At 39.3% G+C, this 13,513-nt stretch overlaps 1 protein-coding gene across 14 annotated transcripts in view; it reads left to right on the top strand.

Annotated features, from left to right (window-relative positions):
- Window positions 1-13,513, top strand: part of TJP1 (tight junction protein 1) — a 187,064-nt gene that overhangs the window by 146,513 nt on the left and 27,038 nt on the right. For all 14 annotated transcript variants that reach the window (XM_054078158.1, XM_054078160.1, XM_054078156.1 and 11 more), the window contains 6 exons: window positions 4,366-4,490; window positions 4,708-4,810; window positions 6,238-6,517; window positions 7,111-7,214; window positions 7,757-7,925; window positions 8,289-8,433. In XM_054078158.1, the coding sequence (XP_053934133.1) occupies window positions 4,366-4,490; window positions 4,708-4,810; window positions 6,238-6,517; window positions 7,111-7,214; window positions 7,757-7,925; window positions 8,289-8,433 (926 nt within the window). The remainder of the gene's footprint in view (window positions 1-4,365; window positions 4,491-4,707; window positions 4,811-6,237; window positions 6,518-7,110; window positions 7,215-7,756; window positions 7,926-8,288; window positions 8,434-13,513) is intronic.

The raw sequence follows: 13,513 nt of genomic DNA, 5'->3' as shown, positions 1-13,513 counted from the left end.
GCCAGATGTCAGGAAGTAAAAGAAAAGGAAACTGTCATATTCCTTTGTTTAAATTTAGAAGTGTGGTACAAGCTCCATTTGATAGTAGCTCTGTTTGTTTGTTGGGTTTCAGAGATAAGCCTGCCTACTAGTAACCATGCCAGAAACGAAAGTTTTAGGTTACTTCTGTACATAGCTGAAAGTAGTTAGAAAGCTAAGTGTTTGTTAACGCTTGTGCTGTAGCTGTGCTGAAATGTTTTAAAACCTCAGTTGAAGGCTTGAACTTGCTTTCTCTAGTGAGACACACTAAAAAGTCCCTCTGATTTTTGGCTTAGCTGAGGATGGTAAAAGCTGGCTGTGAATGATGGAATTAATGACATTTAATGTGCTGAATTTTTGCGTGGCAGAACAAGTCAGGCTGCACATTGCAGCCTTTCCGTTTTCTTGGTATGCCTGAAAAGCTCTTGGGATTCACTGATCATTTCTGTATGTTCTGTCATTATTTGCCTTCACAAATGAAGTTGGACAATTTATCAGAAGAGTCTGATCCAGAATAACCTTCTAAAAGCTTAATAAGTCCCCCTGGAAGTGACAGAATTCCAGAGTCAGTATTGGTCTAGATCAGCTCTTGTCTCTTCCCAAGTACCTGCTTAACGGCAAGCAGATCTGTTGTCCTGGCAAGTGCCCCAGAGAAATGATGTAACCGTGGTTTCTTTTTCCGTTTTAATTGTTTTATATTAATGGTATTTGATCAAAACTAGGTAGTGAGTAAGGACCACTAACATTTATTAAGCTGAGCAGCCATAAAAATAGGGAGGAAATGCGAGTAATTTGTTTGGTGGCGTATGTGTTATCTGTTAGCAAAGATACATAGAATATTCTTGACTACATTTGTTCATGTTTTGAGGCTCTTTTTTGTCCTGTTGGTAATTCCAGTGCTGACAGTTGTACTTTGTTTTATTCCTATGCTGTTCTCTACTATAACTCCATTGCTTCTGTGTATGACAGAGTAGGATTCCTTTAGATCTTCTTGGGCTCCGTAGAAGTGGCCAAAAATGTAAAACCAAAAAACAGTTTTGGTAGCAATCATCAAATTTTAGGAAAGATATATTTGTATGCAGTTTTTTTCTAAAGGAAAAGGGACCAGTGCGTTAGCAGGAGCTGAATAAGACGTTTTGTCTGTGTAGCCCGCTGATTGGCTTTTTTAATGTGTTGCTGTCTGAAGTATTAAACACTTTAAAGATGTTTCTGCATTGTTACAGGGGACAGTTATTGATTTATAAACTAGCTATTGCCAGTTCAGAAGTGTTGTTACATACCTCGAAAAGATACCCAGTTTGTTTTTTGAACATGTTTTGATCCTGTGATGGCCTTCAAAAAGAGGATGGTAAGTTCTGTAATCTTGGGAAGATGAGCCTTGCGAAAGAGAGGGAGCACCATCATAGGGAATCCGTGCTGAAGAGTGTAGCTTTGCTCAGATCTTTGGAAGGTTCTCTTTGCATGAGCTTTGCTTTACAGAGCTGTCATTACAGATTAGGGAGAGAGCATACTTAATCCCAGTAGTTGCAGTATACATGGTCAGTTCAGGCACTTTCGTACTGTTCAAGCATCAGATTTATTTCTTTGGTGTGCTGACGGATCAGTCAGGTAGCTCAGAGAATCTGGAACAGAGCATACAAGCAGTACACCTGTGCTGTGGTTTAACACGGTAGCTGGTGAATTCTGCCGCCGTTGTCAAGACTTAGTAGAAACCTCTTGAGGAGGAGAGGCTTGAACTTCTAACCCAGAGGTTTTGCTCTTTACTACCCTCCCAACTTCCCGCGCTGCTGCTTAGCTGTTAACAGATTGAGTCTCAAGTTCAGTTAAAGTTTATCAGGTACCTACATTTTATCTTTTATTGAGGGATCTTCTGGTTTTATATACTTCACTGTAAAGGACTTTAAGGAGAGCCATGCACTGCGTATATTATGCGAGTTCCTTCATCCTTGGATCTCAGCTTCTGTGTGTCTATGCCAGGTGTCTCCTTCCCCCAAAGAATAGGAACCAGGTGTGTATGTACCTTTCTGCTTCTCCCATGCTGCCTTGCTGTGGGAGAGCAAAATAGTACAGGGTTGGTTTTTTCTTGTGTTGTCACTGCGTCACCTAACAGGTGAATTTGTGTCAGGGTTTTTTAAATGCAGTTTTAGCTAAGAGACGTGTTTATGTCTTGTGTAATCTGTAGTGAAAAACATCTTGCTAATTTTAGGCGTGTCCAGGAACTAGGCTTAGATTTCTGAAGTTGGGTTTATAGTTTGTCTCTTAAGATAGTGGTGAGCAGCAGGAAAAATAAGAAGTTGAATGAGGTTTGCTGAAAGGTTTCTTGTTTTAGCTCTTAAATCTATCAAAGAGATCTGGGGTTCGATTTGAACTTTCTAGTTTGAAATATGTCTTAAGATTTCAATGGTATTGTTAGAAAGCCTTTATCTGACCTGTGGTCTTTTGACTTCTGTATGTGACGCCACATTGTTTCAGGGCTTCTTAAAAAGAAGGATGAAACTTGTAGTCTTAATATTGACTTGATTTTATTTGCAAATTAGTCTAGCAGCAAGATAAGATTTGCAGTGAGTTTCTGCATCTCTGTTGGCCTTAGCCTGTTGATTGTATTTCTTTTTATTAGTGGAGAACCATGAGAATTTTTATTTATGGTGTAGAGAAAGAAGGAGGACATTTAAATGAAATTTAACATAAATTTTTGTTATTCTGTCTCTTCTTTCCTTCCCCACCCAAATATAGTGCAAACTGCATCTTGTTTTTTAGAGTAATGGAAAACTGAAAGATGAAGCAGTGGTGCGAGAAAGGGGAAGTATTACAGTTTCAAAAGGGGGTTTTGTTACCCGTTTTCATAGGCTTTTATATATTCTTCGTTGACTATTTAGAAAATAAAATTGAAATAAACCCTCAGCTCTGGTCTTAAGTAGTTACAGTCTTTTAGTCTGTGCTCCTGCATGGCACAGGGTTTCACGAAATAATTCTGTAATCCCAGTCATGACTGCTGGTTGATTTGGCTGGAATGTATCTTGAAAAGATATCTGATCTTCCTTTAATGAATTAAAATGAATGTAAAAAACCAGTAAGGTGTACCCCTCCCAGTCCCCCCCACTTGTTAGACCAACTTATTTTCTTCATACCTGGCAACAGCACTTGCTAAATGTTGAAATCCCTTTCTGAATCTCCAGATCTTTGGCTTAATACTGTGTGGTCCCGTTCAGTGCTTACAGGCTGTATCTGGACCATCTTTTTATGACCTCTGTTTTGGGGGGAAATAGGAAACAGGTTTTTGAGCAGTAATTACTGTCCAAAAAGCTGAACATCATGTGTCTTACAGCCAGATGCAGGCTGCCAGTTGCTTCTGCTGTCACTGTAAGGTTATGAAACTCGTTGCTAAAGCTGGGTCATGTTTGTTGAAAAGTCTGAAAAAGAAAGAGATAAGTCTGCCAGCACTGAGTGTATCCTGGGTGAAACGGAGAGGGGGAATTGAGTGAAACCCGATCTTCTCCATCCTTGAGTGTATTTTGCATAGCCAAAAAATTCCAAATAAATTCTTGAGCAACATAGATCATTTAAACGGTAATATCCTTCTGACAAAGTTTTCTGGGCAATGATGGAAGAACTAGATAGTTTGCAAATGGGTTATTTTTAGAAAGTTTATTTCCGACCCTCACTGCTTCCAGGCAGAAATGTAAGAATCATTGTTGTATCTTGAAATATCTAACAGGAATAACTTTTCAGAGGCATTGACCTTGCTGTAGTGGCAGGTCACCCCAGAGGGAAAAGATTGAAGCAAATTACTTTTGTTAAGATGCAGATGATTTGCAAGTGCTGACAAGATTTTGATGTATTTAATGGTACAAGTGATCTTGGTATTATTCCGAAGAACCGAGCCTGCAGTCATACTACTGTGTGCTGTGTTCTTGTCAGTTCCTGAGCTAAGCGAGGTCAGGCTGGGTAAATAATATAATGTGAAACCACAAAGCAAGTGTCGCAGGAAGTGATAGGGGTCTGAATCAGTTTCTCATCCCAGTGGCATGGTTATGTTGTGCTTACTGAAGAGCGAGGTCTCGCTGATGACCACTTGAAGCCCAGGCTGTAAAAATGCAATAAGGAACTCTGGCATTTTGCTCTTGGGAGAGATTAGGTAGTTAGTCTGAAACTCTCTGTCTTCCTAAAGTGTTTTCTTATTTTTTAATCTCTGTCCTGTTCCTGGGTTGCCCAGTATTGCATGGTTCGTGAAGCCAGTCTTCCAAAGAGTTGTATTCATCCCGTAAGACCTTTTTGTGTTTGGCCCAGGAATGTGAATTGTGACTGTGTAACCGTTAGAAAGTAAAAATATTTCTTGTTACATTATAGGCCCCTGGATTTGGATTTGGTATTGCAATATCTGGAGGAAGAGATAATCCTCACTTCCAGAGTGGTGAGACATCAATAGTTATTTCTGATGTGCTGAAAGGAGGCCCAGCAGAAGGACTGCTACAGTAAGTGCCAGGCTGTACCTGGATTCTGAATTGGGGGCCATTCTTCTTTGCCAGTGGTAGCTTAACCTCTTAATAGTCTCATTCTCAAGATATCTGTCTGCAGCTGTTTTTACAGTAGGTTTGTAATACTGGTAGTGTGGTCAGGGACACCCATTCCCCAATATTTTCCCCTTGGCATAAAGTATTTATAGTGTGCCTTGTGATGTTTTTCATTTAGAGAAAATGACCGTGTTGCAATGGTTAATGGAGTTTCTATGGATAATGTCGAGCATGCATTTGCTGTTCAGCAGCTGAGGAAAAGTGGGAAGAACGCCAAAATTGTAAGTAAATGTCTTGAAGATGTAAGCTTACTTAAATTCCATAGTTACAGAGCAAAAGTGAAATGGCGTAACGTCCACTATGAAATATATGCATGATGCAAGGTACCTGACTAATGCCTGTGTGGTGCTTCGGGTTTAAGTGACGATCATGACTTGTTTATCGTCTGGGTCAGATTTATTAAAATGCAGATGGTGCTGTTTGGGTAGTGTGGCACTAGATACTTAAGACTCCCTTTCTTTGAGGTAAAGTTCTTTTCAGTTTGCCAAAAGCTCAATTCTCAACTTTTTTTAATATTTCTTTGCTTTCTTAAATGCATATCAGGCTTTTTTAAAGCCTGGTGACTTTACCCCACTGGTCAGGCACTAACATAGTTCTTTTTTATGCTCAATAAACAGTTTGCCAAAATAAAGTATAATTAACTTAATTCCTATAATTTTTTAGGCTTAGTCAAAGTGGTTGGGGTTTGAATTTTGCAAAACAGAACAAGTCATCACTAGAGGGTAGTTATCTAGTTTTCTGTACAAGTTTAAAATTTATGTTACAAAAAATAGAACACATGCACAAGGTTTGACAATTTCTTAGTTCGGTAAAACACACTTCTAAGGCTTGTAGACAAGCTTTTGTGCTTTATACAAAAAGATAGATTTCTAGTGCCTTAATACAGTTGCAAAGAATTCTTGTGTTCTGCATTTGTAGATACAGAAATTCTTTAAAGTTTACACAAACCGATGTGTGGTGAGCTGTATGGGACTTTTTCAGCATCTTATGTATATGGTGTGTAGACTTCTAGAGAAAAGCAATTAAAGAAAACTTGATGGCGTTACGTGGTTTGGTTCTGTAACACATGACAAAGAAACCTCTAGACAGGGTCGAGTCTTATTCTGGAAACAGCTGTCTATGTTAATGCAAACCAACTTTGAACGTTCAGCGGGAATGTTCCCTTCCTCTGTGGCTTGCATAAACACAGCTTTGGAAGACTGGGAGGCTTCAAAGTTGAGGAGAATTACTGTCAATAACACACTGAGTATACAGTAGATTGCATGTTAGCAAAAGATGTTTTTAGCAGTGCCAGTAACTGATCTGTGGGCTTAAGCAAAGAGAGAGAGCATTCAAATATGCAGCTCTGTGAAGGCAGAATATCGCATTATGCTGCCATGGCTGTTATCTTTTTGTCGCTTCTGCAGAAGCAAAAAAGGATCTAAACAACTGTAAAAATGAACATCCTCCTTCTCTCAAAACCAGGTTTCTAGGAATCTGCACTGATGAGTCTCCTTTATTAATTGGCTAGAATTTTGAAAGGCATATGCAAATATTCACAGATACATTAATGTTTTCTTTTGAATTTGGGGATTAGCTTAGCTTCTGACATCCAGTGACACCGTTGGCATTGCACAGCCAGAGGGTGATATCTGGTCTTTGGTTATAGACTATCCGAAGGATGAAGAAAATTCAGATTCCAGTGACTCGACCGGAACCTGAACCAGTGTCTGAAAATGAGGATGATAGCTATGATGAAGAGATACGCGATCCAAGAAGCAGCCGTGGTGGTCCAAGTGCCAACAGAAGGCATGAGAAAAGCTGGGTAAGAGATCGAAGTGCTAGCAGAGAGAGAAGCTTATCACCGAGATCGGACAGAAGGTCGGTTACTTCCAGTCAGCCTGCAAAACCTACCAAAGTAACACTGGTGAAATCAAGGAAAAATGAAGGTAACTTGCATTTAATTCTCTTGCTAAGACTTTTACTGGCTTTTACAGCTAAAATGCTTCAGTCAGGCTAGTGTCAGGGGCTGCATGGACTGTATGAACAGTGTTGTGAACAGTTTACCCATCTTTCCCTGTAGCTAGCCGAAAGCTGAAAAACTGCTGTTGTGTTTCTGGTTGTCTCTTTCATATTCGGAAATAAATGTGCCTTAAGTAAGAGTAAAGTATCATATAGTGTAAACAAATCCCAACTGCACACCTGACATCTGGTAGTCAGTGGCTACCAACTTTCCATATGCTTTCGTTGAGTCTTCTGTGCCTGCCTTGTTTAAAAAAGGGAAAATTGTACATAGCATCTAAATTACAGTATTGAACAACAGCTATGATTACAGGCAGAGTTAGGAAAGAGATGGATCTGATGGTAAATCCATAGAGTAATTCCACTATGGCCCTTCATGTGCCAAGTTCTCTTCCCTTTGTGTTTCCGATGTAAATGCTGTGTAAAGCTATGTTGTAAATCTTCAGATACCTCCTTCCTTTGTTTTTTCACTTGTAGCTTCATCAGTTTTCCTTTTTTCTTTTATTGCTCTTATATAAAGAGTATGGTCTACGGTTGGCAAGCCACATATTTGTGAAAGAAATATCACAGGATAGCCTGGCAGCAAGAGACGGCAATATTCAGGAAGGAGATGTTGTACTGAAGGTATAGTACACGGCGGTGGTGTTTGTTCAAAGGGTGAACTCCTTGATAAATGTGTAATACAAAATATTTGGGATTGTATGAGTGTTGGCCCTGCATGCTTTGTTGTACAGTATAATGTGGAATTGTGCTGTTGAGCATCACTAGAACATACCTTCAGGCTCATTTATATTTTTTGTAGAAATCTCTGTACCCAGGGATTTTTAACTTATACTATAGCCAGTTTTGTGTCAAAGTACTGCTGTAAATCTCTTGGTGCAGAAAAACATACCGTTCCTTACTGTGCTGAGATATAGCAGTCATAGCAGAATTATAACATAACTAATATTTTTTAAGCCTTATATTGACAGTAGAGGCTTTGTCTTTGAAAGATGAAAAAGATGTCCATGTTACAGTTCGGATGAGCCAAATAATCTTCAATTGTATTGTGGTAATTTGATAGAGTGGTTTATCTCTAAATATTAGACAGAAACCCACCACCTTTACTGGAGATTCACTGTTTCTTTCAGTAAGTTTATATCTGCTGTGTTCTTACTCTGTTCCAGATAAATGGCACAGTGACGGAAAATATGTCCTTAGCAGATGCAAAAACTCTAATAGAAAGGTCAAAAGGCAAGCTGAAGATGGTCGTCCAGCGAGATGAACGAGCTACACTGCTGAATGTTCCTGATCTTTCTGACAGTATTCATTCTGCTAATGCTTCAGAAAGAGACGGTGAGTATAGATAAGCTTCATTTCCAAAGGGACAGAAGAATTCCCTGTGTTGTGAAGATGAGAAGTACCTAAGTGAATGAGAGGGCGGGGAGGAGAGAAGTTAGGAACTGAGATTGTCATGTGGGTAAATTTCTTGTTTGACTATGTTTGAAATCCACAACCTCAAAAAGAGTGGAGAAAAAGATATGGTTCCAATTCTTGCCGTTGTTCTTTCAGGAATATTAAGTCTAGTTGTTTTGAAATAATAAATATAGATTTAACATCTTCATAAAAATTCTCTGCAAGAGCTTAATTCCATTTGAGCAGGTCATGCCACCATTTTAATTATAATCATTTCATGAAAAAACAACTTTTATTTAACAGACATTTCAGAAATTCAGTCGCTGGCATCAGATCATTCCAACCGATCACATGACAGGCCCCGCCGCAGTCGTTCACGATCTCCTGACCAGAGGTCAGAGCCTTCAGACCATTCCAGACATTCTCCACAGCAGCCCAGCAACGGCAGGTGATGGCAGCATTGTATTATTTTTAAATCAACTATTTAATGTAACGTATAAGTTGTAGGTGTGATTTGGTTTATGCAGTGTGATGTGGAACTGTGGTAATAGTAATATGGCATTCTTTCTCTCAAGGGGTGCAGATGATAACGACCCACGTTTTCTTTGACTTTAGGAGGAATTGAACCTTTAACATAATCTTAGAGCGTGGTTGTATGAATGGCAGTGGAAGTTTGATAGTGATATATGTTACTGAAACATATGAAATGACATTTTTGTTTTAGAAAGCAATTAGCTGTAAAGATATTTGAGAGTGCTGGTAACGGAGTTCCTATTGAATGTCCAGCCTGGGTAAACTTATTGAACTTGCTTTATTTTGGCATGAGCTTTTTGTTTTCCTCATTAGTCCTCTTTAAAAGTTATCTAATGTTTCTGAATATATGTAATTCCTACGAAATAAGCTGTGTTGCACAGGAGATTTAGCTTTCGGAATGTAGTTTTTAATACTAGAATTTGGTAGTACTATATGCATGATTATCTTGAAGTCAGTAATTTATATGAATTCAGAGAGAAGTAATCTGTTGTATGCTTTGGAATTTTTTCTTCTGCCATGTTAAACTTGAGTCTTGCATGACATAAATCTAGACGGGTTTGCATTGCTGCAGTTTCTTGGAAGTGGTCACATATAATTATTGAAATATAATTTCCATGTTGGATTTCAGATTCTATTATATGTTCTTTAAAGAAAAGTTTACCTTCTGAGTGCTCATAGATGATGGCACAGACGTTAGAGTTGATTTGTTGCAAATTCTAATGTCAGAGCCTGTGCTGGGAGATTTTTAGATGCTATCAAAAATGCTGAAAAAACAAATTGTAGCTGACTGTCCCATAAAACTGATGTGCCGGATTAGTTATTAATGACCTTGCTCCAGGGCAAAATAGTACTTATCTTTGAGGGTTTTAGTCTTTTAAGGGTTAGACTGCAAGACAGATCTTACCTACATATAAGATCATGGTTGGGGTTATGGATTACAGATGTTTTTGCTTCCCTTCAGTGTGTGTTGTCTGTGGCACCACAAGGCCTGAATGTTTGTTTTCAAGTAGGAACACTGGATTAGTGGGACAATCTTAAAAGCAGGGTCCCAAATGCAGGGATGTCCCAATTCTTCATTTGGTTTGAAGTGCACGGTTTTCGCCTCTGTAAAATGACTACAAGATCTAAGACAACTGGAATGCAGGAGGGGCTATTCTTCAGCCTGTCAAGGTGGTTTTAGCTACAGCCCAGTACTTTAGGGTTTGTACAACTATGGACTTTGTCATGGTTTTGCTGCTTTTAATGATTAGTAAAATCCCACTATTAAGAAAGATGAAAGCTCAGCCATAAATTTTTCCATCTTGGACTATACAAATTGAATTCCTGCTTTCATAGGCAAGAGCAAGCACGGTGAAGGTAGAGAGCACTTTGGCCTTTTCTGTTTTATTTTATCCCTGTGGTGTCTGAGGAAAAATAAAAGTGAGCTGTTACCTTTTTTTTTTTTCTTTCTTCATATTGAAATGAATAAAAATCAATTGGCCACCTCAAGGCATTCTTTAGATGAGAAAGTTCGTAGCTCCATAGCTTTGGTTGTGAAGGCTGTATTGGAAATTAGGGATCAATGCATGTCCTCGGTCTTCTTCATTCTGTCTTGATGTGGCTATCTAAGAAAGTGTTGTGAGAGGAGTCATGTTTCTGTTTATTGTGGAGATGTTTAGGTTTGAAAAAAAAAATCGGGGGGGGGGGAGGTGAGGTTGGGGTGGGGTTATTGGTGCAGTTTCTTCAAGGTTTGTTTGGGTTTTGGTGTTTTTAGTTGGTTTTTTTTTTTTTTGTTCCTGACTTTCCTAAGGAAGGAAGGAATACCATTTCTGGAGTTTGAGTTAAAGCATAAGGAAAATGAGCACTTAGGGATGTCCTGCTGAACAGTTTTGAATGTCAATGAAATGGACTTTGTAGATTTGCCTTCTTGGATGTACCTTTTAATTAGGAGGTGCCTAGAAAAATTTCGTTGTGAAGGTTGTAAGATTTCTGTCAGATTGAAAACCTTTATTTCCTGACACGCATTTCCTAATGCAGTGTGAAAAGGGTTGTGGAACAAGATAAAAAAAAAAACAACAACCCGTCAAGACTGAAACTGTGACAGGCTGACCCCAGTGTTAGCGCTTTCCTGTCCTATCACAGTAGTTTAGGTGGATGGTCACTTCCTCCCTATGGACTACGCTGTCAGAAGAATTAAATCCTTCCTGAGAAGGAACTTTGAAGTTATCTCAACTCTGAATGCATCCGCTATATCTACTTCTATGATCTAGAAGTGCTTTGGCATGGTTTGACTTCCTGTTGGCCATGTCCCTTTCAAGGTCAGAAAATCTGGGCCCTCGGCCACATCAATTAGAAAAGGTTAAAAGCAGCTTCTCTTTGTAGTGGTTATTTGTGCAAGTTCAAATCTGCTGCAAGATGAAATTGGTTGCAACTGCTTAGTTTTGTAAAATTTGGCGAAAAATCTGGAGGAAAGAAAACCCTTGAGATGAACAAGCTGAGGAGGAAGAGGTACAGAAGGTTCTCAAATGAAGTTTAAGAAGAATATGTAGAATATATTGAAGATAATGTGTCTTTATCTAGACCCTGTTCTGCCAAGTGTTTGTGTGTTAATGAAGAGAGAAATTCCAGGGGAATCCTCTTAGTCTTTTTATGCAAGCTTAGCTACAGAGTGACATTTCTAGGTGCACACTAGAGCACAGGGATCTGCCAAAGGACTTGCTTCTGTATTGCTTTGGGATCTGGCAAGCTCTGCAGTGTTCTCCATCTTCCAGGATTCCGTACTGGTGTGTACACCAGTGTGCCTACAGTTTTCTCCATAACAATTGCTACTTGAACATTTTCTCAAAGCATTAAATAGTACTTACAGTTTTCTTTAGTCCAGAGGAAGTTCACAGATGTCCCTTGAACTCATTTTTTGTAAAACTCAGATTCTAGAACATGTTCTTCTTAATTTACTTATTAAACAGACTCATTACACTTGTATGGATGTTTTCACTTGTGGAGGATCACAAATTATCCATAGTCAGTCTTGAAAAGAACCCAGGGAATGAATCTTAAAAACACCCAGATGTAGATCAGTTGCCATAGACCTGGAGAGTTGGAAAGTTGATAGCCAGGTGACAGCGAATTAGGCATTAATTGAAATATAAAATAAAAATACATCCTGGCTTTGGGGAGGAACTCTGAGCAGATCATGTTTTAAAGGTGGAGTATAGTTTTAAAAGATGCATACAATTTTACAGGTATGTCAAATAACCACTGTTTAGGCAGAGGAAAATGCATCCTAAGTATAGAATATCAGATAAAATAAGGCAACGTGGTATAATCTACTCAGAGCTGGAATGAGAAAAAGGGATCTCTTCACAGTAAGTTGGAGAGTACTTGAGGCCGAGTACCACATATTCTCTCTTACCTCTCTGGTGTTACTACTGGCAATCCCAAGTTGAGCTTGGGAAGCTTTGGTTGGACCCCTTTTGAAAGAGTGGCATCGCAGCCGGGCGCTGGCAGGCCTGCCAGGTGCCTGCTGAAGCAACTCCCACTCGGTAACTATTCCCTGTGCTGCCTTCCACACCTGGGGATCGAATAGCAAAAAGGTTCTCTTTACTACTTCAGCCTTGGCAAGATAGATGTGTGGTAGCTTAAAGAAATCTCAGTAGAGGTTATCCTTATTTCTGGAAGGATGAGGTTGACTTCTGCAATACGGTTGTCACTTTATGTATAGAATGAGAGATTTGTTGCTCTGTCCGTTTTCAAAACAAGTTGAGCAACTGCAATATAGGACAAAAATCAGCCGTATTTTGAATGTAGTTAGGAAGATGTCTCTTGGTTCTTACTGTCTTCGCATCCTAAGTAGTTTTGAGATGTGCTAAGAACGCATTTGGAAAGAGCTTGCATATTTGTATTTTCCAAAACTTTTTCTGTGCAAACAAACTTTCTGACTGCTCATTGCAGACCATCTTTGTTTGTTCCGAAGTAACAGCCACAGTTGTTGGCACTGGTGTGTAGCTGACTCTGCATTTTGTGACTGAAGGTTCTTTATAAAGGCCTACTTTAAAAAAAGGAGGGCAGGGGGGAGGAGGAAGTGAGGTAGAGGGGGCCCTGACACAGCACAGATGTTAAACAATAGTGTCACAGTGCACACAGCAAACAACATTTCTGTCTCTTGGGAAGGGCAGCTGTCAGCTTATAGCAAGTTTCCATCACCTGGAACCAGAGACGGCATCAAGTTGCTTCCTGTGTCATCTTGCAGTATGAAATATTTAGTGCTTACTGGACAGCAAGCAAAATCAAGAAAAATTCTACTCTCCTGCTGCTCAGGTTTTCTCTTTTTTTTTTGTGTTGTCGTAGTTGTGTTCCTGTCAGCTTTCTCCCGTTTTAAGTTTGTTGTCTTACATAGACTGGAACTGAGTTTTTGTAGGCGTTCTGGTTGGCAGGGTCTTTTTGCCCCCAGGCACAGCAGTGGCCCAGTGGGGAAGCTCATTGCTGTAGGTATTTACCTGACTTCGTGCTCTGCTCTTAGTGCCTCTATTTTAGTTACTGTTCTTGAGAGCTGTTTTCTTCCACATTTATGGTTTTTTTTTGGATGTATGCAGGTATAAAAGCAGCATAAAATGAGTGGTTTGGATTATGCAGAGAGAAAATGTAAAACGAACTTTGTCCTTGTTTGGTAACTGCAGGTCTTTTGGCCTTTATTTTTAAAGCAAACTAGGGATAATACTATTTTGAGATAATGCTGTTAGATATTGGGAGATGTTTGGAAACAGGTAGAGAGGGCTCATGGGGAGGTTTGCTGCAATACCCATTAACTACTGCTCGTTATTCAGAAATCTTTGGAGGGGGAGGGGAATTGATTGTTGCTTAAGTCTATCCTTTGTTTGTAAGACACTTGATGTGCATTTAAACAGCTATGTATGTGCCTCTGTTTTTAATGAGCCAAGAGCTATTTTTAAGAGATGAGGAGTCAGTCATATTTCAGTCTAGGGCTGGAAGAAAGTACATAAACCTTTTAGCTTATG

Source organism: Cuculus canorus, chromosome 12, assembly GCF_017976375.1.
Source record: "Cuculus canorus isolate bCucCan1 chromosome 12, bCucCan1.pri, whole genome shotgun sequence".
NCBI lineage: Eukaryota > Metazoa > Chordata > Aves > Cuculiformes > Cuculidae > Cuculus > Cuculus canorus.
The sequence above is the reverse complement of the archived record's forward strand: the minus strand, read 5'-3'. Positions and strand labels throughout refer to the sequence as shown.